Below are 24,172 nucleotides of genomic sequence, written 5' to 3' on the forward strand. Positions count from 1 at the left end.
AGTATGGGCTGGATGAATGGACGATAAGGTGGATAGAAAGCTGGCTAGATTGTCGGGCTCAACGGGTAGTGATCAATGGCTCCATGTCTCGTTGGCAGCCGGTATCAAGCGGAGTGCCCCAAGGGTCAGTCCTCGGGCCGGTTTTGTTCAATATCTTCATAAATGATCTGGAGGATGGTGTGGATTGCACCCTCAGCAAGTTTGCAGATGACACTAAACTGGGAGGAGAGGTAGATACGCTGGAGGGTAGGGATAGGATACAAAGGGCCCTAGACAAATTAGAGGATTGGGCCAAAAGAAATCTGATGAGGTTCAACAAGGACAAGTGCAGAGTCCTGCACTTAGGACGGAAGAATCCCATGCACTGCTACAGACTAGGGACTAGGCAGGCTAGGCAGCAGTTCTGCAGAAAAGGACCTAGGGGTTACAGTGGACAAGAAGCTGGATATGAGTCAACAGTGTGCCGTTGTTGCCAAGAAGGCCAATAGCATTTTGGGATGTATAAGTAGGGGCATTGCCAGCAGATCGAGGGACGTGATCGTTCCCTTCTATTCAACGTTGGTGAGGCCTCATCTGGAGTACTGTGTCCAGTTTTGGACCCCACACTACAAGAAGGAAAAACTGAAAAACGTCCAGCGGAGGGCAACAAAAATGATTAGGGGACTGGAACACATGACTTATGAGGAGAGGCTGAGGGAACTGGGATTGTTTAGTCTGCGGAAGAGAAGAATGAGGGGGGATTTGATAACTGCTTTCAACTACCTGAAAGGGGGTTCCAAAGAGGATGGATCTAGACTGTACTCAGTGGTAGCAGATGAGAGAACATGGAGTAATGGTCTCAAGTTGCAGTGGGGGAGGTTTAGGTTGGATATTAGGAAAAACTTTTCCACTAGGAGGGTGGTGAAGCACTGGAATGGGTTACCTAAGGAGATGGTAGAATCTCCTTTCTTAGAGGTTTTTAAGATCAGGCTTGATAAAGCTCTGGCTGGGATGATTTAGTTGGGGATTGGTCCTGCTTTGAGCAGGGGGTTGGACTAGATGACCTCCTGAGGTCCCTTTCCACCCTGATATTCTATGATTCTATGATTAAGCTCCTTGAGTCTTTCACTATAGCTCATGTTTTCCAACTGTTTAATTGTTGTGGCACTTCTCTGAACCCTCTGAAATTTACATCTTTCTTGAATTTTGGACACCAGAACTGGACACAGTATACCACCAGTGGTCACACCAGTGCCAAATACAGGGGTAACAGAACCTCTTGTTATCCTACCAGATATTGCCATTTATACGTCCAAGGATTGCATTAGCCCTTTTGGCCACATCACCACACTGGAAGCTCATGTTCAGCTGATTATTCATTCTGACTCACGAGTCTCTTTAATATTCACTGCTTCCCAGGATAGAGTTCCCTATCCTGTAAGCATGGGCCACAGAACACAGAACTGCCTAAATTATGCATTTTGCAGGGTGCCATGCTCAACCACGTAATGCTGTATTATAAAAGAGTTTGAACATTTTGTATGCAAGTTTAATCCTGTGTTTTCATATTTTTGCTTTTGCTCAAGTGTGTTCTGGCAGGCTAATATAGCTTTAGGCATAGTGTGAGAACTGGCTTTAGAAGTGTGTTTTTAAAAAAATCTCACCTTGTAGTGGCTACATCATCATCACTGGCTACACTGAGCAATTGTTCCTGAAGTCGCCGCTCTTCACTTCGGAGCTGTTTCCTCATCTCTGACAGCTCATTTATCACATTCTTTCTTTCCTCTGGAATTTAACATTGATAATTTAAAAAAAAAAGTGATAGAGGAACACTGTGTTTGTTTTGGACACTTCAGAAATCTAAAGTGTAAAAATATGTTGATGGTTGTTAAAACTAAGATAATACATAAAATAAAAATGCAGAAATGTCACTTTGTATGTCACTCTGAAGCCTAAAATGTCTGTAGAGTCAGTGCAAAGCTATGGGAATAGCTACAAGCATGGTCAAGAGCACTTCTTGTTCAGAATACTACCAGGTTCAATCATCACTGGGTTTTGAAGTCTGTTACTGTCCAATTTTTAAGTACACAGTCATTCTGACTGTATAAATTACACACATGCCACAGCAAGGCATCTATCTATGCCATCCCAAGAGTCCTAGACCATTGCGATACCAGAAGTAATTCAACCAACCACCCTTATTCTACAGCTAATTTGCATGCAATTATTTCATTGGTTATATGATGGAGGCTGCACAGATGTTGGATTGCCTGGCCCAATTGCCACAGTTCTTCAAAACCACCAACACAACACAAGCAGCACACCCAATAATCCAAAAAAAAGTCCCTCAAGCAGCACACACCCCTTATTTGTCACACACACAAGCCAACACAAAAGTCCCAGTGCAATCCCCCCGAAACATAAATCAACACAACCACCCTCACAACATAACCAGCACATACAATAACACCAAACATCACTCTGAAGACTAGAATGTCTGTTGAGTCCATGTGAAGAGATGGAAACAGCTACAAGCATTGTTGAGAGCTCTTTTTATTTAGAATATCACCAGATTCAATCATCACTGGGCTTCACAGTCTATCCAATTTTTAAGTTCTCAGCCATTATTGGCTTTTTTACAAATATGACTTTATGATTACCCCCATGCAACAGCAGAGGCTTTCATCTACAGTACTAGTGACTATATCACCATGATCAAGATGCAGCCTTTGATACATTTTAAATTAGTATAGATCTTCTATTTAGAAATATCCCAAGGACCAGATTACAGAGTTGTAAGAGGCATCCAAGGTTAACAATCAGAAATGTCCCATCTTGTATAAACAAGGGGGTGGTGGATGGAGACACAATTTGATCAAACCAGCAAGCAATAGTTCCCCCGCAGCATCCTGATTGACTTAGGGGTTAGGAGAAAGGACAGCTACTACTTTCTTAACCATGACATGCCCTCCCTGCTCCATGTGGAGTCTGGTTCGTGAAAGGTAGGGCATGAAAGCTGTGCCAGGAGGGCTGGGACCTTGTCTCCATCTTTTGGACTGCCACTGGACAGGTAACAGGCAAAATTAGCTTTTTTGTTCATTCTGCCATCCCCTGGGGTTTATGAGACTCCTTCAAAGCTAAGGTCACTGTTTTGGTCACCCAGTTTGTAGAATATCCTCCCCCCCCCCCCCCAAAAAAAAATCTGTGATTGCTCTGGTCTGCTGTGGATCTGGCCAAACTCTCTTTTTCTGCTCAGGAAGGAATTTTGCCACATGTAGAGGTGTTCGGTTCATGGCATGCTAGGGCCCAACTCTTGGGACAGATCTGAGAATGGAGCCCAGAAGGCTGCAATACTTGACCATACACTGCTTGCAGCTAAGGTGCATGGTCATTAAGTCTCTAGCATTAGCATGAGGTCTCAACCACAAGCATTAGTTTCTATGTATCCTCATTTCTCACATGAGGGCTGGGTTGAACCTTCTGGTCAGGGCTAGGATAAGGATAGCATTCGCTCTCATTTGGTGTTCCTCTACACTGGACCCAATCAAACCCCTGTTACTATGGTTAGCTACTAAAAGTTGCAAACCAGCTCTTAAAGCCTTCCTCTTTATGTTGTGTCTTATTTGCCTACCTGACCTGACCTGATCAAAGTAAAAATGTCAGCAGGCTGTAAAAGACTATGGACCAGATTTTTAAAGGCATTCAGGCACCTAGAGATACAGAGAGGCACCAAGGCACCTAATCCCCATTACACCCACATGTGTCTGAAAATACCACTAAGCACCTATCTGCATCTCTAGGCACCTACATATCTTTTAAAATGCGGCCCTGTGCTCTTAATATAAAGTAAAAAAAGAGTCCTTGCAGTGAGTAGCTTATAACAGAATGTATATACATAACATGAGTAAAGACCGCTAATTGTAAAGGAGAACAGTGGAGTGACAAAACAAAGGGAGAGAGAACAGAGCTTTTCAGAGCTAGCTCTTGAATGAGGCCTGGTCTAGCTATATTGCTCAATACTATGAAAAATTTCATACCCTGTGTGATATAGTTAAGTCGACCAAACCCCCACTACAGATACAACAAGGTCAATAGTAGAATTCTTCTGTCAACCTAGCTACCATTTCTTGAGGGGTTGGATTTACTACAGTAATGGAAAAAAACATTCTGTCAATGTACTAAGTCTCTACACTACAGCAATGTAGCCGCAGCTGTGCCACTGTAGCACTTGTAATGTAGACATTCCCCCAGTACATATGTACAAAGAATGATGTGGTTATAAAATGATTATTGGCTTGAGTTTGGCACAGCCACATTACTCAAGTGGTGAAACCACAGTGAGTTACACAGCTCATCTCAAACAAGAACCTTATCAGACCACCTTGTACTCTACATATGCCTCCGATTTTATAGAAAAACAGATTTTAGAGAGATTTTAGACATGTTCTTAAACTATTTTTAATCCTTCCACCTGCAAAATTATGTGATCTTACATATAATGGGCCAAATTCTCTACTGGGCTACACTTGTGTAAGTCATTTACACCATGGCAAATTAGTTGTAAAATGATATCAAATGAAATAGTATCAATTCATACCCACTTTTGCTGTTGTAAATGATTGCACAAGGTGCAGGGCAAGAGAATCTGTCCCAGGGACTCCAAATTCTATAGAACTCAGAAGAAGAGAAAATATACAGTTTATAAATGGAGAAATGTATTGGGAACAAGAACGACAGAAATCATAAATGAAAAGCCCTACTCACTATTAGATAGTCTAGTCTACTTCTGCCAGTGGAGGACTGTTCCCTACAGTAATTCTGGAGTGCTTTGCTCACTGTAGTTGCAACTGTCCCAAATAAGAATTCTAGCACTTCTACTGGAAGACAATCCCACTTTTTAACCCAGTGGTTTTCAACCAGGGGTACATGTACAACTGGGGTACTCAAAGGTTTTCCAGGGGGTACTCAACTCATCAAGATCAGTGTTTCTTGACTTGTGGCTTGCAGCCCTGAGAGTGGTCATGGGATGGGTTTAGGTGGGTTGCAAATGCAGGGCCAGCATCAGGAGGTGGCAAGCAGGGCAACTGCCCGGAGCCCCACGCTATAGGGGCCCCCCAACAAAGCTAAGTTACATGCTTCAGCCCCAGGTGGCGGGACTTGTGAGACAAGGCTCACAAGTAAAAACAGGATCCAGTATCACACTGAAATGTAAGTACAATGTTTATATTCCAATTGATATATTTTATAATTATATGGTAAAAATGAGAAAGTAAGCAATTTTTCAGTAATAGTGTGCTGACACACTTTTGTATTTTTATGTCTGATTTTGTAAGCAAGTAGTTTTTAAGTGAGGTGAAACTGGGGGTACTCAAGACAAATCAGACTCCTGAAAGGGGTACAGTCATCTGGAAAGGTTGAGAACCACTGGTCTAACTGACCTCACTACCAAGAAAATTTCCTTATAACCAGCACAAATTTATTTTCTTTATTTCATAACAGTAGCCCTAGTTATACTCATATCATGCACTACCCTAAAGCAGAAGCATGATTAATATTAATGTGCTAATGCCATGCAAACAAATGCATTTTCTTACATGAGACTTCTGTTGAAAACAGAACACTACAGCACAATTTAAACTTCTTTAAATTAAGGGTGATTTTCAAATATAATTGCCAATATCTGAAAACAAAAGATCAATAATTTTTCCACTAGGGTATGTGAAAAAAGTTTTTGTTGGAAAAAAATTCAAATAGAAGTATTTGCTGATATCTTTGGCATCTAAAAGTGTCTGGAGTTTTTCTCTCCACAAGATAATTACAGTCAATATCAGAAAAGAAGACAACAGAGGAAGAGGAGATTAACATATATAAAGGCGTGTATTAGTTAAGCTATCATGGAATAAAGAGAATACCAACCATATGCACGCATCTGGTTTCTTCTAGCAGGGACCGGAGGAGACAGAGCCCTGGATTGTGGCATATCCTAGCAAATATAACAAATATGTCATTTTTATACTTAACAGTAAGCAAGCACTTCAGACAGATGAGAAATTAAAATCTACTGAACCTAAAAATATCTGGTGCCTGATCATACTGAAACTCCTGGCAGAATGAGGGAGAGAGAATGAGAATCTGACAGTCTCTAGTCATCTCTATTTCTTAAAAAAATCTGCTGTTTGAACACATACTAAAATCATCAACATCATTTATTTGTAATGTGGTAATATCTAGAAGTCCCTATCAAGAATCAGGGCCCAACTGTTCTAGATGCTGCACAAACCTATAAATAAAAGACAGACCCTGTCCCAGAGAACTTGTTAGAGAAGCTTCTGGATTGGGACTCAAGAGGCACTAAGGCTCTGGAACTGACCCACGTAGACTATGCTGTAACTTTCTATTCTCCATGTTAACTAAGGATTTTCTACGCTGTGTTCCAGACATCTAATAAAACCTCCTGCTTTTACAACACTGTCTGAGAGTCACTCCGGAGTAAAGTTGGGGGTGCATTGCTCCCGTTGGGTGTGTAAGTCTCCCTCAGGTGTCCCACTCAGGTCGACTCACTGAAAGGAGCTCATGGCATGAAGTAGCAATGCTGAAGGCTCTGAGGTTTGGTGCCAGGAGGCGGTGAAGCCAAGGGGATTGCCCCAGTGAGAGTGTGACCGTAACGGGGTTGACATATTGAAAGAGTCCTCCCAGGGACTGTTCCAGATCTGTGCAAGAGCATCAGACCTGTGGATCCGTGACAGATGTGAAGGAGGAAACTGTGATATTTTCTGTTAAGAAATAACTTACCTGTACAGGAAAATATGCATCCAAGCTCTTGATGAAAAATATATTCTATTGAACACTGAATTAGTTTAAAACTTTCAATTCTCTTTATACCTTGAAACACATGGGTACAAAAGCAACCATCGCTCCATGGATAAGTGTTACCTCAACCATGAAAATTAATGTCAAGTTCTTCTTTGAGTGAGCAGACAATATGGCTCCATCAGGAGCTCTTTAATGACCTGAAAATCAAAAAAGAATTCTACAAAAAGACGACACATGGACTAATTGCTAAGGATGAGTACAAAAGAACAGCATGAGCTAACACAAACAAAATCAGAATGCCTAACCTAAAATGAGTTATACCTAGCAATGATTATAAAAGCAATATGAAGAAGTTCTAGAAATAAAAGCAAGAGAAAGATGAAGAAAAGTGTAGGCTCTATTTAGCAGGAAAGGAGAGAAAACAACAGACAACATCAAGAAGGGTGAGGCGTTTCATGCCTATTATGCTTCAGTATTGACTAAAAAGATAAATTAATATTGACAACACGGGATAATGAACACAAGCCAAAATAGGGAAATTATAGGTTGAAGAATATTTAGATAAATTAAACGTCTTGAAGTCTGCATAACCTGATGAAATTTCACTCTATGGTACTTAAGGAACTAGCTGAAGCAATCTCGGAACAATTAGTGATTATCTTTGAGAACTCATGGAGGATGGGTGAGATCCCAGAAGATTGGAGAAGGGCAAACACAGAACTTATCTTTAAGAAGAGGAGCAAAGAGGACCCAGGGGATTATGCACCAGTTACCCTAACTTCGATACCTGGAAAGATACTGGAACAAATTATTAAACAATCCATTTGTAAGCACCTAGAGGATTGTGGGATGACAAGAAATAATCAACATGGGTTTGTCAGGACAAGGCAACCTAAGTCAAACTAAACTTCCTTTTTTGACACAGTTATTGGTCTTGGATGGGGGAAGAGAAAACTGAAGATGTGATATATTTTTATTTTAGAAAGACTTTTTATACAGTTCCACATGACAGTCTCATAAGCACACTAGAGAAATGTGGTCTAGATGAAATGACTCTAAGGTTACTGCAAAACTGATTGAAAGACCATAAAAAGAGTAGCTATCAATGGTTTGCTGTAAAACTGGGGGGGGGGGGGGGGGAGACAGCATATCAGGTGGGCTCTTGCAGTGATCTGTCCTGGATCCAGTACTATTCAATATTTTCACTAATGATTTGGATAATGGAGTGGAGAGTATGCTTATAAAATCTGCAGATGACACCAATCTGGGAAGGATTGCTAGAATTTTGGAGGACAGGATTAGAATTCAAAAGGACTAAAACAAATTAGAGGATTGGTCTAAATTCAGCAAGATTAAATTCAATAAATACAAGTGCAAAGTACTACACTTAGGAAAGAAACTCAAATGCACAACTACAAAAAGGAGAATAACTAGCTAGGCAGTAGTACCGCTGAAAAGTATAAGGGGGTTAAAGGCGGATAAACTGATGCAGTTGCAAAAAAATCTAATCTCATTCTGGGATGTATTAAAGGAAATGTTGTATGTAAAACATGGGAGGTAACTGTCCTTTTCTACTCAACACTGGTGAGGCCTCATCTGGAGCACTGAGTGCAGTTCTGGGCACAGGCTTTAAGAAAGATGTGGACAAATTGGAGAGAGTCCAGAGGGGAGTAGCAAAAATTATAAAAGGTTTAAAAAACCTGACCTATGAGAAAAGGTTAAAAAAAACTGGGCATTTCTCGAGAAAAGACGACAGAGACAGAGGTTGTGAAATCCTGTCATGCACAGTGTGGGGAGAGTGGTCAGTTTGGATGAGCTACTGCCAGCAGGAGAGTGAGTTTGTGTGTGTGGGGGGGGGGTGTGTGAGAAAACCTAGATTTGTGCTGGAAATGGCCCACCTTGATTATCATGCACATTGTAGGGGGAGTGGTCACTTCGGATGAGCTATTACCAGCAGGAGAGTGAGTTTGTGTGTGTATGGGGGTGGGAAAACCTGGATTTGCGCTGGAAATGGCCCACTTTGATTTTCATGCAGGTTGTAAGGAGAGTGGTCACTTTGGATAGGCTATTACTAGCAGGAGAGTGAGTTTGTGTGTGTGGTTTTTGGAGGGGGGTGAGGGGGTGAGAGAACCTGGATTTCTGCAGGAAATGGCCTACCTTGATTATCATACACATTGTGAAGACAGTGGTCACTTTTGATGGGCTATTACCAGCAAGAGAGTGAGTTTCTCTGTGGGGGGGCGGAGGGTGAGAAAACCTGGATTTGTGCTGGAAATGGCCCAACTTGATGATCACTTTAGATAAGCTATTACCAGCAGGAGAGTGGGGTGGGAGGAGGTATTGTTTCATGGTGTCTGTGTATATAATGCCTTCTGCAATTTCCACAGTATGCATCCGATGAAGTGAGCTGTAGCTCACGAAAGCTCATGCTCAAATAAATTGGTTAGTCTCTAAGGTGCCACAAGTCCTCCTTTTCTTTTTGCGAATACAGACTAACACGGCTGTTACTCTGAAATCAGCATTGGAGGTTTTTAAGAACAGGTTAGACAAACACCTGTCAGGGATGATCTAGGATTATTTGGCCCTGCCTCAGTGCAGGGACTAGATGACCTCCCAAGGTCCTTTCCAGCCCTATATTTCTGTGATTCTATGATGCAAGGGAGAACTTGAGAATTTACAAATGTCAGTTCAGAAGCTGCACTCTCTTAGCAATAAAGCCATTCCATCATCTCAGTTATTGCCTATATATTTTACATAAAATAGAAAGGGGGTATTGACCCCTTCAGAAAGAATATATCCAGAATACATTTAAGAATTTAGACAGAGGAGAATATTTAAAAAAAAATACTTTAGAATTCAAAAAGTTTACACACCAAATGTCACAGGTATAGGACTGGCTATGGCAAGTGCATCACTAATTATTTGCGCTGTTCTGTCAAAACTAACTGATCACTGATATTTTCATACACTACCACTTGTACACTAATTATTAAGTTTGAAATATAAAGAATCATACTTGCGTGTAATAAGACATACGGCTTTCAACAGAAGGAGGCCTCTCTTCCTTCTCTAAGGACTTGTTCTGAAGAGCAGGAATGACAGGAGAAGGTTGCCTTGAAAACTGAAAATCAGGAAAATGTACAAGATTGTAACAAGTTTCCTATTAATTCTTAATAAATTATTATTTTAAAAGGAGGAGCTGGCTAAAATAAAAGCTTATTGAAGCTTTTAATTCTACATAAGATGCTTTAAATATATTCATCAGCTCTATTTTGATATCCTTTCATTTGCTTTCCTTTATTTTATTTGTAGCATTTACATATTTTGCTTTCAACGTTTGTCTATTTGTTTTAACAAAACTATTATACAGATAGTTGTACTTTTTAGTTTACATATAATCATGATAAAGATTTCAACCTTTGTAATTAGTTCTTAGATGTATTTTGTGTTCTACTTACAGAAATTACCTTTATAAAATTTATGCAAGTTCTAATTATTTAGTCATCATTTTTAAACCTTATAATTAGCTAAGTCACATATTCTCTTTCTTCCTCTATTCAGTTACCACATTTTTGTACAATATTTCTCCAATACACACACATACAGAGAAATTAATCTATGACAAAATGAGAATCTGTCTGTGTAATCTATGAATTCTGTGTGAGATCATGAACTCTCTGTATGTATCTTTATCAAGATGCTAACTCAATTTTGAATGTACAGGCTTTTGCCTCCTCTGTTTGTCTCCATGTTGAGATGAAATTTCAAAGGCTGGTGGCAAACAAACAACAAAAGAGGGTCACTGACTTAAAATGTTGAACCACGAAATGTAATTGTTTTAGACAATAAGATAGCTCCTACCCAGGAGACCTGGTTTGTCACAGGAGAGGATGCCTTGGAGTCACCTGAGGAAGTTGGAAATACTGGCAAGGGAGTTACCTGACAAAGACGACTGGAAGCTTTTAAAAAGGGAGGAGCTAATTTATTTGGGGTCTTTGGCCAATTTTTCCAGTTCAAGATACAGGAGAACCAACCCAGTACATAGAGCCTACATGAGACCCTCCTGAATACAGATGGCTAGAAAGGGATATTGGGTTTAGGATGTTTGTCGAGTTATATATGATCTGTACTCTCTTGTTCTTTGTCTTTAATTAAAAGAGCAATAAGGTGCTAAATTTGGGGCAAAGCATCTGTTGTGAAGCAGATCACACACACAATCACACACTTTCAGAGAGAATTAAACTATGAACCAGAATGCTCACACTTTGGGGAGGGATTCTGGGGTAGGGTGTGAGTCAAGGAAGTCTGAAAGGTCAGCAATACACACGAAAGGGGTTAGGCAACTAGACAGCGGGTTCTGCCTCTCAGGAGACAGTGCTAGATAGCAGGCTTCTGCCCTGAGAGCATACCTATGGACTCTAAGATTGGGGCAGTGGCTGGATTTCCATTCAAACTCCAAAAGGCTTAAAGCACCTGGGGATCCAGAGGCTTGGATTCTCATCACAGCATGTGGTGGGAGGCTGGCAGGAGGCACCCAACTGGATCTGTGACATAAGCCAACTGTCTTTCACTTAAATAATGTCCACTACTATTAAATGTGGAGGATTGCTTACATCATTCAGGGAAGAGGAAAGGAACTGGGTAAGAATTTTAGACCATAAATCAATCAAATCTCAAATTTAAAAGGATATTGTTCTTAGGCTCATAATTTATCCTACTTCGTTTTTATTTGTATCTGTATCTCAGCAAACGGGTAGATCAGGTACACCATGAAAGACTTTAGTCCAACCAGGGAGCTAAGCCTACACAGTAAAATGGAGATATAAGACATCCAATCTACAACTGCCCTAAGGTACCATGGAGGCATTTCTGAATCAAACTATTCTGGTTTTCAATTTTTTTGCTAAAAAAAATCAAAATTTTCCATAATGGAAGACATTTTCTGACCAGCTATTCTAATTGTATATTAGTCTGTTACCATGATGACTATATCAACAAGGCCAACTGACAACTCTCAGACTCAACCTTCTAAAAAGAACTCAAGGAAGAACCCATACCACAATTCATCCAGGAATTTAAGAATAGTATCAAATCCTTCCCCAAAAATCTCTGAGAGAGACTCTACAACTTCATCCCCCACAAACCCACCCGAGCGACCTTCTACATGCTTCCCAAGATACACAAACAAGGGAATCCAAGAAGACCCATCATCTGTGGCCATGGCACTCTTGCTGAAGGAATACTGGGACTCAGAGAAACCATCCTCTAACCACTCATCACACAAACTGCCGGTTTCTTCAAAGACACAATCAACTTCCTCAATTCCACAATACCAACAGCCTCCCTCAGAACAGCATCCCTGTCACCATGGTTGTCACTCCCCATATGTCAACATCCCTCACAATGATGGCATTGCTGCCTGCCTCATATCTACAAGAGAACAGATAACACTCAGATATCCACCCCAAACACATCACCAAATTTATCCATTTCATCCTCACCCTTAACAATTTTACATTCAACAAACATTTTGTTCAAACCACGGGAACAACCATAAGTATTTGGACAGCTCCCCAGTATGCCAGCCTCTTCAAGGGCCACATTGAGGAAAAAATTTGGGACATATGCAACACAAAACCAAATTATATACCTGGGATAGATTGATGATATTTTCATCCCTTGAACAAGCAACCTAAACTCACTCATAGATTTCCACCACTTCAGCAACCAGCAACCATCCATCAAACACTCTCTAGCTTCCACACTAGCATCAGCTTCCTGGAAACCATGATCAGCTTCAACAATGGAACCCTACAGACAACTACATACAAGAAACCCACAGATCACTACATCTACCTTCACAGATCCAGTAACAACCTCTAACACACCAAGAAATCTTATCTACAGCCACAGAATATGTTCTGAGGAGAAAGCCTGCAATATACACCTTAAAACCACCTTCACTAAACAAGGACACTCCACCAGAGACATAGATTGCATTATAGAATGGGCCACCAAAATTCCCCAAAAGAACCTGCCTCCATATAAAAAACAACAAAACCCTGCAACAACCCCACCAGCTTCTGACCGCACACCCTTAGTTGTCACCTACCACCCCACACTGGAATCCATACAGGGTATAATTAAACAATTACAACCCATACTCAATGGGGACCACATCCTGAAAGAAATCTCTCTCAACCCCTCCCCCTTCTGCTCTTCAAACAATCCCCCCCCCCAACATCTCCAAACTCATCCTCAGAAGCAAGCTCCCCACAGACCAGGATACACAAACTCAAAGCAGTAGCAGTCCCTGCCAGAACAGCAGATGAAAAATCTACAGATCTATCTTCACTGCCACGAAGATCAACAACCTCCACAACACACCTTTCAATATCCATGGGTCCTACACATGCCTATCACATGTGGTGTATCTCATCCAGGGCACTAAATGCCCCAACAACCACCATGTGGGTGAAACAAGATAATCACTATGCTCTCAAATGAACTCATGCAAAAAAATGATAAAACACAAAAACACCTGTACCTCAGAACAACAACCTGTAGCCCCCATTCATCATTAATATTTGGTTGTAATATTTCATATGAAGCATGCCATGCAAGGTATCATACAGAAAGTACTGATCTGCTGAAACCCATGGTTCTGTCTAAATATGCATATCATTAGTGTGTATAAAGTTATGAGATTGTGCTGTATGGTTGTTACTGAAATATGCTGCAAGTTTATTAGTGGTATACAAAAGATCCCTGCCCAGGTTGGTGTTGACCACCCATTAATCAATTGTGTGACTCAACTATCCAAGCACCACACAATGGGAACTGCTCAATCACTGTGACTTGGGGGCTGCTTGTTCACTGTGACTCAGCAAAGCCAATCAGGACACACCTAGCTAGTGTCTGCCAGGCACCTGGGCCAAGGGTATAACATAAGGAACAGCTGCACCATGAGAGGGCCTTTCTCCTCCCCCACCTACGCTGGAAACAACCAGGATGCCAATAACACGAAGATCATCCAGTGGGGTGAGAACATTGCTTGATCGAAACACTGTCTAGTGTGATAAAATTTACAATTTAGATTGTGCATTTATTTTTATTTTCTTTTTGGTAACATCATATTATGCCTACCACTTACAATCTACAATTCTTACAAGAATTACTTAAAATCTATCTTTCTGTAGCTAATAAACCTATTTTATATTTTACCGAAAACAATATATTCTGCTTGAAGTGCTTGGGAAACCTCTGCTTATTGAACAAAAGCTGGTTCGTGTCCTCTCCACATGGAGGGAGGGGTGGACTGGGTAATAAACTTGTACTTATCAAACTTCTGACCAGGGCAAGATGGTACAGCTCTGGGGTCTTAGGCTGGGGACCTGCGGGGGAGTTGGCTGGTGCCTTTCTCTGTGTGATTCATGAGAGATTTTGGGTCCCTTCGTGCAATTTAGCTAGGTGTGGGGCTCCACCTGCTGTTGTGATGAGTGAATAAAGCTCCTGGAGGGGTTTGCTGCTTGTCACAAGCAAAGCATTGTGAGAGACAGCCCAGGCTGGGGAGTTAAGTGGGCACAGCAGTACCCCAGTTCCAGGTTGTACCCTGGAGATCCCATCACAGTGGGACCTCATCCAGTGCACTAAAATGCCCCAATAACAACCATGTGGGTGAAACATGACAATCACTGTGCCCTCAAATGAACTCATGCTGAAAAATGACAAAAGACAAAAACACCGTATTACCTAACACTTTTCACAAAATGATCATTCTATATCTAACCTGTCAGCTCTCAAACTCAAAGGAAACCTGCACAATGCTTTCAAAAGATGAGCCTAAGAGCTTAAATTCATAACTTTGCTAGACACTAAAAATCATGGACTCAATAAAGACACTGGATTTATGGCTCATTACAATAATCTGTAACCCACTAACCCTCCTTTGTCCTATGACTGCAGAGGTGTTAACTACCCACTTTCACCTTGAATAGTCTCTTGCAACCTGTGTTAATTTCTTATGCTAAGAAATGTTACATCTTGTATTTAGCTGTGAAGCACCTTTTCCAGATGTGAAGACCTCTGTGTAAGCTTGAAAGCTTGTCTCTTTCACCAAGAGAAGCTGGTCTAATACAAGACATTACTTTACCCATTGTGTCTCTGTGCATATACTAGGTTTTTTGTCAAAATTTCCCACCATTGCTAGTGTTGGTAGATATAACGGGAGCACTAGTGAAGACAGGGCCTTCAGCAGCTGCTAGAAAACAGTTGCAGTTTATTATCATGATTCAATTTTTCTAGCAATTGTCTTACTAAAAATAAAATAGGACGATATGTTTAGACTTTACAAAGTCCTTAAAGCGTACCACCTTTTTTTCCTCTTCCATCTTTGCTATTTTTTCTCGCTCATAATATTGTCTAAGTTGTTCGTTCTGTTTGTCTTCCTCCTCTTTCCTCTTTTTTTCAGCCTCTTTTCGTCTGTCTTCAGTTAAGCGAATTAACTCTTCATTTTTTAATCTTTGCTGTAAAGAGAATATTGTTGGTGAATAAAAACAAAAAATAATCAATATTTTTGAAGTTTTTTATTTTGCTTGAGAAATTAAAATTGTATCTGAGAGGTAAATATGAATGGAAAAACAACATGCAGTTGATCTAATGAACAAAGTTTTCAAATTAGAACTTTTGCCATACACCTCAAACATTTGAGGTGAAATCCTGGCTCCCATGAAGTCAATGGCAGAACCCCCACTGACTTCAGAAAGGCCAAGATTTCACCTCTGATGCATTGGTCTCATTCAGAGCTAGACTGAGGCTCAGAGGCTTTTAAGACTCAGCCCTGAGTAAACAATGGTACATAGCTGCGCCACCCCCACAGGAGCCTCAAAAATAAATTGTTGCTCAGTCAAAATTCTTCCCCTGTTCCTGAAGGACAGTTACAACAATACTTTAATGGGTGCAGCTCATTTCCCTCATTATACCAGCCCACCTCTGTTAATCAGTCCCATACCCATCCCACCAAATTGCTCATAAATGGGAGCAAGGGGGCAGAATCTGGAATGCTGGGATTGTGGTCCACGCCACTCTCTAGCCTATGATCTACGTAGGTTTTACACAGCCATGCAGAGGATTAGAGGAGGTGTTACTTCGCTGCACATAACACAAGGGCACAAGCTATCTATCCCAAGTTAACTATGGGAAGAAATATAATCAAATTAATTCAGCTTTTTAAAACTGAAAAATACATCTAAGCTTTTTATTTTGAATTACATTAAAATTGCACACCTTGATAACAATTTTCATTACCACTTGGTTCAGGGCAAACGTCAAGAAATTACTGCTTTTTTTCAAAAATAATTATTCCAGCCCTTTCCAAAGGAACACTGCCAACTTTTTTTAAAAATCATGCTTCCTCTGCAATATTTCCCCCCTACTACATTTACAAGTATTTCCAAAGTCTTCTACAACTAAAAGATTAGAGAAAAAATACCTCCCTATTTTTCAGTTTGTTTATTTGGTCAATTTGACAGTACTCTGCATTCCCCTGTATGATCAATCTCCTCTGTGCTAACACAGCAGCAGGTGAAAGAAAAAAATCTTTTCTTAAAATAAGAAAACATAACTGTAAGACCACAAAAACTGACATTAGGCCCAGAGACAGGTTTAATACTTGACTATATTTCAACTATTTAAAAAAAATCTGACTAGATTTCAAATTGATGGTGTTCTTCTAAGATTAAGGGAAGTGGAAGGATTTTGCTGACTAGTTGTGGGGCCCACCTACTTTCTAGTTTTCCAGTGAGGTTCCACAAGCCTTTTTCTGACACAGAGTATTTTATGAGCTTCCTTAGAGATTGCAAAATGCAAATGCTTCAATGTGCTGGTTAGGGGTAAGGGGGAAAATAATCATTAAAATTAGATAGCACACCTCCTCCTCTTTCCTTCTTTTCTTTTCCTGTTCCTCTTCATATTCTTTTTGCATTCTGCTCCTCTGTTCAACTAGTCGCTTTTCTTCTTTTTCTTCTTCAATTCTAAGTTTTTCACGCTCTGCTTCTTCCCTGAGTCTCTTTTCCTCAATCTAGAGAACAAAGCTAACTTTCATCTGTGGATAACAGCTTAGTGATCCAATGAACAACGTTTACATGTGTGGCACTCTGTAAATGCTTGAACCCTGCATTTGTAGCATTAAGGAGCATACAAGGCAACTGCAAGGGAATTCCAGGACCTTCCTGCACTACAGCTCATTTAACTGTTGATTTGTTTAGATCAGCTGTTTGAATATTCTTTAAACCTTTTTGGTGTATATAAAACACCTGAAAGCTCTCTCTTTTTTTTTTTTTTTTCCCCCAAACACAAAAAACGTAATCACTTCTCCCACAAAGAGCCATACCAAACTGTGGAACAATTTTAAAATTGATCAAACAACATTAATTTCATACATGATAATACACAACATACTTCCCACCCTCCCCCCCCCGCCATTTTTCCTCCTCAATTCTTTTTAACTATTATGGCACTGGTTTGTTACACTATAAAACATGTTACACAACAAAAAAAATTGTTAGCAGAACTATTGTGCACAAACATTACTAAAAATAACTAGGTTCTTATTGTCACTTTTGTCCTTCCTCTTTCTCTACTTATGATGCTCACTTGTGTCATATTAAATTTAGACTGTTCATTCTTAAGGGCAAGGCCTGTGCCTTCACGTTTTTAAGAGGCTCCTAGCACACTTTGGGGTCTCAAAAAAAATGTTTAAAAACACAACTGAATTTAAGCCAATCACTAATGGCATCAATTTTCTGATTCCAGATGGTTTATAGCACTTTGCTGATTCAGGCACAATCCTACAAACACGTAAGCATGTGAGTACTCCCATGAAATTCAGTGGGACTACTCATCTGCATGAAGTTACTCACATGCATAAGTCTGTACAGGACTGGGGCCTTCGAGAGCATGTATTGGATAAAATCCTTGATAAGTTGTATTTAAGCATCTAAGCTTTTTTACTTAACAGGGTAATATTGGCACATGCATTCACCTGCAAACGAAGAAAATTCTTGTATGCCTCTTGCCGCTTAAGTTGTTGTTCAGATGGTGGCTCACTAAATATGTTACCTCGAACATAGGGAGAGGTTTGTGCAAATGTAAAACCTAGAAGAAGACAGTTTTCCAAATATAATCAAAACTAGTTTTGAGACAGAAAACCAGATGAAAGAAACACAAACATTTATCTCCCATGGTAGTTTACAATACACATTATCCAAAGATATTATAGAAATAGTTTTCAAACAGAGTTTTTATATTTTCTGTGCAGAATTTAGTATGAGTTTCACTGTTCAATTAATATTAATTAGTTATTTGGGTTTGTACAAAAATATTCAAACAACTAAAGGATTTTAGGATATCAAGCAACAAATAAATGAATATATAGGTCATGTTAGTATTCTGATGTTTATGATGAAAAACACAGTCCGTCACAACCAAATCTATACAGCTGCTTTCATATGTATACCAGGGTTTACAGTTCTATTTTTTTTTTAAATTAGGCAAAAAAGTTTCTAAGTTCAACACTTCATTGCTTGTGATTACCATTCAGCAGATTTATCAGATATAACTCAATAGCTGTTCTTAAAACATACTAAATGTTTAAAAAACAGAATATAATTTGAAAAACAACACAAAACACATCTTCATTAGACTAATGTTCAGATAACAGGATGACAGGCACTACAGTAAATGCATAATTAGAATCAAGTGATACAGATTTCAGTAGGTCAAATTCCTCTGCTGTAATGAGCATACTGTACTATGAATTTTTAATTTAACATCTTTTTCAGCACAACCATTCTGGTTAGTCTGTTGAAAATGATATCATTAAGGGTTAGGCTGAAAGTTTAATCTGAGCCCTAAGTAAGGCTTAGCTCAGAGCTGTAGTGCTCCAGGAGCAGCTCTGGAAAGGAAGATTGGCTAGCTGTTCTTCAAATTCTTTTTTGGCCTTCCTAATCCTCTCTTCTTCTCCACCTGCTTTTGGAGAACAGGATATCCAGAGAAACTGCAACTCTGAAGGGTATGTCTGAGTCAAAGACTCAAAAAATAACAGCAAAAAAAAAAAAATTCAAATACATCAGAAGCAGGAAACCTACTAAACAACCGGTGCGGCCACTGGACGATCAAGATGCTAAAAAGAAAAGGAGTACTTGTGGCACCTTAGAGACTAACAAATTTATTTGAGCATAAGCTTTTGTGAGCTACAGCTCACTTTATCGGATGCATCCGATGAAGTGAGCTGTAGCTCACAAAAGCTTATGTTCAAATAGGCCTAATGGCATGTATCATAAATATAAAGGGAAGGGTAAACCCCTTTAAAATCCCTCCTGGCCAGAGGAAATCTCCTCTCACCTGTAAAGGGTTAAGAAGCTAAAGGTAACTTCGCTGGCACCTGACCAAAATGACCAATGAGGAGACAAGATACTTTCAAAAGCTGGGAGGAGGGAGAGAAACAAAGGGGTATGTGGGTCTGTCTATATTTTGTCTTTGCCGGAGATAGACCAGGAATGAAGCCTTAGAACTCTTAGTAAGTAATCTAGCTAGGTACGTGTTAGATTATGATTTCTTTAAATGGCTGAGAAAAGAATTGTGCTGAATAGAATAACTATTTCTGTCTGTGTATCTTTTTTGTAACTTAAGGTTTTTGCCTAGAGGGGTTCTCTATGTTTTGAATCTAATTACCCTGTAAGGTATCTACCATCCTGACTTTACAGGGGGGATTTTTTTTTTATTTCTATTTACTTCTATTTCTATTAAAAGTCTTTTTGTAAGAAAACTGAATGCTTTTTCATTGTTCTCAGATCCAAGGGTTTGGGTCTGTGGTCACCTATGCAAATTGGTGAGGCTTTTTATCCAACATTTCCCTGGAAAGGGGGGGTGCAAGTGTTGGGAGGATTGTTCATCGTTCTTAAGATCCAAGGGTCTGGGTCTGTAGTCACCTAGGCAAATTGGTGAGGCTTTTTACCAAACCTTGTCCAGGAAGTGGGGTGCAAGGTTTTGGGAAGTATTTTGGGGGGAAAGACGTGTCCAAACAGCTCTTCCCCAGTAACCAGTATTTGTTTGGTGGTGGTAGCGGCCAATCCAAGGACAAAAGGGTGGAATATTTTGTACCTTGGGGGAGTTTTGACCTAAGCTGGTAAAGATAAGCTTAGGAGGTTTTTCATGCAGGTCCCCACATCTGTACCCTAGAGTTCAGAGTGGGGGAGGAACCTTGACAGCATGTGATGGGATGTTAGATGGCGTGGGATCTGAGTTACTACAGAAAATTCTTTCCTGGGTATCTGGCTGGTGAATCTTGCCCATTTGCTCAGGGTTTAGCTGATCGCCATATTTGGGGTCGGGAAGGAATTTTCCTCCAGGGCAGATTGGAAGAGGGCCTGGAGGTTTTTCGCCTTCCTCTGTAGCATGGGGCACGGGTCACTTGCTGGAGGATTCTCTGCTCCTTTAAGTCCTTAAACCACGATTTGAGGACTTCAATAGCTCAGACATAGGTGAGAGGTTTTTCGCAGGAGTGGGTGGGTGAGATTCTGTGGCCTGCGTTGTGCAGGACATCGGACTAGATGATCATAATGGTCCCTTCTGACCTTAATATCTATGAATCTATAAATAAATTTGTTAGTCTCTAAGGTGCCACAAGTACTCCTTTTCTCTTTCCGGATACAGACTAACATGGCTGCTACTCTGAAACAAGATGCTAAAGGAGACCTCAAGGAAGATAAGGCCATTGCGGAGAAACTACATGAATTCTTTGAATCTGATTTCACAGCTGAGGATATGAGGGAGATTCCCAAACCCGAGCCATACTTTTTAGGTGACAAATCTGAGGAACTGTCCCAGATTGAGATGTCATAAGAGGAGGTTTTGGAACAAATTGATAAATTAAACAGTAATACACCACCAGGACAAGATGGTATTCACTCAAGAGTTCTGAAAGAACTCAAATATGAAATTGCAGCACCATTAACTGTGGTATGTAGCCTATCATTTAAATCAGCTTCTGTACCAGATGACTGGAGGATAGCTAATGTGATACCAATTTTTAAACAAGGCTCCAGAGGTGATCTCAGCAATTACCAGCCAGTAAGCCTAACTTCAGTACCCAGCAAATTAGCTGAAATTCTAATAAAGAACAGAATTATTGGACACATATATGAACATGACTTGTTGGGCAAGAGTCAACATGTTTTTTGTAAAGGGAAATCATGCCTCACCAACCTACTAGAATTCTTTGAGGGGGTCAACAAGCATGTGGACAAGAGTGATCCAGTGGATATAGCATACTTAGATATTCAGAAAGCCTTTGACAAGGTCCCTCACCTTAGGCTCTTAAGCAAAGTAAGCTGTCATGGGATAAGAGAGAATGCCCTCTCATGGATCAGTAACTGATTAAAAGATAGGAAACAAAGGGTGGGAATAAATTGTCAGTTTTCAGAAGGGAAAGAGGTAAATAGTGGGGTCCCTAGGGGTCTGTACTGGGAGCAATACTGTTCAACATATTCATAAATGATCTGGAAAACAAGGTAACAATGAGGTGGAAAAATTTGCAAATGATACAAAACTACTCAAGATAGTTAAGTCCAAAGCAGACTGCAAAGAGTTACAAAGGTATCTCAAGACTGAGCAACAAAATGGCAAATGAAATTCAATGTTGATAAATGCAAAGTAATGCACGTTGGAAAACATAATCCTAACTATACATATAAAATGATGGGGTCTAAATTAACTGCTCCACTCAGGAAAGAGATCTTGGAGTCATTGTGAATAGTTCTCTGAAAACAGCCACTCAATATGCAGCAGCAGTCAAAAAAGCTAACACAATGTTGGAAATCCTTCAGAAAGGTATAGGTAAGACAGAAAATATCATATTGCCTTTATATAAATCCATGATATGCCCGCATCTTGAATACTGCGTGCAGATCTAGTCACTCCATCTCAAAAAAAGATATATTAGAATTGGGAAAGGTACAGAGAAGGGCAACAAAAATGATCAGGGCGTCTGGAACAGCTTCCATATGAGGAGAGACTAATAAAACTGGGAAAGAGATGACTAAGGGGAGATATGATAGAGGTCTATAATATCCATGACATGTGTGGAGTAAGTAAATAAGGAAGTGTTATTTACTTCTTTTCACAACACAAGAACTAGGGGTCACCAAATGAAATTAACAGGCAGCAGGTTTAAAACAAACAAAAGGAAATATTTCTTCACACTGTGCACAGTCAACCTGTGGAACTCATTGCAAGAGGATGTTGTGAAGGCCAAGACTGTAACAGGCTTGAAAAAAGAACTAGATAAGTTCATGGAGGATAGGTCCATCAATGCCTATTAGCCAGGATGCCTATTAGCTGTTTGCTAGAAGCTGGGAATGAGCGACAGGAGATGGATCACTTGATGATTACCTGTTCTGTTCATTCCCTCTGAAGCACTTGGCATTAGCCACTGTTAGAAGACAGGATACTGGGCTAGATGAACCACTGGTCTGACCCAGTGTAGCCATTCTTTTGTAGGATATGATGCCTTGGCCCTTCATCAGATACTGCATTCTCCTCTACTCAGATCCAGCCTGCTCAGCTGAATGGTGAACTGAAGGTATGTGGAAGAGTCATGGCTCTATCTGTTCCCCACCCACGCACTCAGAGGGGTTGAGGGAAATATTAGCCACAAAGCCGCCACTTTAATTGTGTGCTCTCTATGCACACACCCCATCCTACATCCAGATCCAAGATCTGGGTAGCTCCTGTGCAGTCAAGTCCCACGTATTTCCTTTTGACTGCATACATATGCTGCGGTTACAATCTAACCTTAAACTTGTATACAATCTATGCCTGTCTAATTTCTAACATCAAAAACATTATAATGTTAAATTCATATTTAGTTTTCCTCTTGTGGAATCATAAATACAGTGATGATGAAGAAACAGTGATGAGCACCATATAAGAACCTATCTGCAACAGAATACTTTTCACAATTTAACTGTTTCTCTATGACATTCAACGGGAAATTCACCTGAGCGTGAGAAGAAGCCAGAATTTACCAATGTACATTGCCAAAGAGCCACAGTAATACATCAGCAGCCCCTCATCAGCTCCTCCCTCCCGCCAGCTCCCAGCGCCTCCCGCCCACTAGCTGCCCCACCAATCAGCACCTCCTCCTCCCTCCCCGCACCTCCTGATCAGCTGTTTCATGGCATGCAGGAGGCTCTGGGGAGGGAGGGGGAGGAGTGAGGGCACGGCAGGCTTGGGAGGGGGCGGGAAGGGATGGAGTGGGGGCAGGGCCTGTGGCAGAGCCAGGGATTGAGCAGTGAGCACCCCCCAGCACATTGGAAAGTTGGCGCCTATAGCTCCAGCCCCGAAGTCAGTGCCTATACAGGGAGCCGCATATTAACTTCTGAAGAGCTGCACGTGGCTCCGGAGCCACAGGTTGGCCATCCCTGATTTACGTCCCACAAAAACGGTACATTAGCACTATTCAGGCTCTCTGCCAGGGCCGGCTCCAGGCACCAGCTTTCCAAGCAGGTGCTTGGGGCGGCATTTAGAATGGGGCGGCAGTCCGTGCTCCGGGGCGGCAATTCGGCGGCAACTGCTTGGGGTGGCAAAATTGATAGAGCCGCCCCTGCTCTCTGCACAGGGGTGAGTTTCACTCTAGGGATCTATTGCCTTGCTTGACTTTAAGTACCACCAGGAAGTGTTGTCACAGTTAAGAGTCTGCCATTATTATTTACCATTTTACATAATCATAAAAACATTGCCAAATTTTCATCCCAAAGTAAACAAACTAAATACTCAGTTTTTCAAATCTCATACACAGCAAACAAAATTAGCTGGGTTAAAATGTTTTTAAGTTACTGGTTCCAGGAAAAAAAGAGTTTTCTCCAGAATTTGCACAATAGGAAATTTTTTAAAAATACCCAATCTAATTTTTTTCCTCAAATAAATACCCTAACCATATGCTTTTAAAAATTAACAGGATAGTAATTTAACTGACAGTGAAATTATTGGCCTGTAACTTTGTGTTTTTATCATCTCCTTTTCCCAATTCTGTGACATTATTCCTTAATCGGAACAGTTATGATTTATTCTACCAGAAAGTGTAAGGCGAAAAAATGGAAATCATCCCCATAATATAAGACTCTGCTTCATGGCTTTTCTATTGGTCTAGTGATTTCCCAAACTCTCAAAGAACCCAAACAAATATTAATACAAGAGGGAATACAAGAGAGCAGCAAATGGTGGGGTAAGGTGGGACAAACGACATGACTATGACAATTACTTTTAAATAACTTCCCTTTGTGATAATGTCTCCCTTTACGCCATAACCTATGAAAATGGC

The 24,172-nt window shown here is 40.5% G+C and overlaps 1 protein-coding gene across 7 annotated transcripts in view; it reads right to left on the reverse strand.

The window, feature by feature from the left end:
• The window catches only part of CSPP1 (centrosome and spindle pole associated protein 1), a 178,089-nt gene that overhangs the window by 55,056 nt on the left and 98,861 nt on the right, over nt 1–24,172 (reverse strand). For 4 of the 7 annotated variants that reach the window (XM_074944276.1, XM_074944275.1, XM_074944271.1 and 1 more), the window contains 6 exons: nt 17,834–17,946; nt 16,721–16,870; nt 15,162–15,317; nt 9,809–9,913; nt 5,896–5,962; nt 1,644–1,764 (listed from right to left, as the gene is read on the reverse strand). In XM_074944276.1, coding sequence (XP_074800377.1) covers nt 1,644–1,764; nt 5,896–5,962; nt 9,809–9,913; nt 15,162–15,317; nt 16,721–16,870; nt 17,834–17,946 — 712 coding nt within the window. The remainder of the gene's footprint in view (nt 1–1,643; nt 1,765–5,895; nt 5,963–9,808; nt 9,914–15,161; nt 15,318–16,720; nt 16,871–17,833; nt 17,947–24,172) is intronic. The other 3 variants (XM_074944277.1, XM_074944272.1, XM_074944274.1) reach the window with 1 other exon arrangement.

This window comes from Natator depressus, chromosome 2 (genome assembly GCF_965152275.1).
Source record: "Natator depressus isolate rNatDep1 chromosome 2, rNatDep2.hap1, whole genome shotgun sequence".
Lineage (NCBI taxonomy): Eukaryota > Metazoa > Chordata > Testudines > Cheloniidae > Natator > Natator depressus.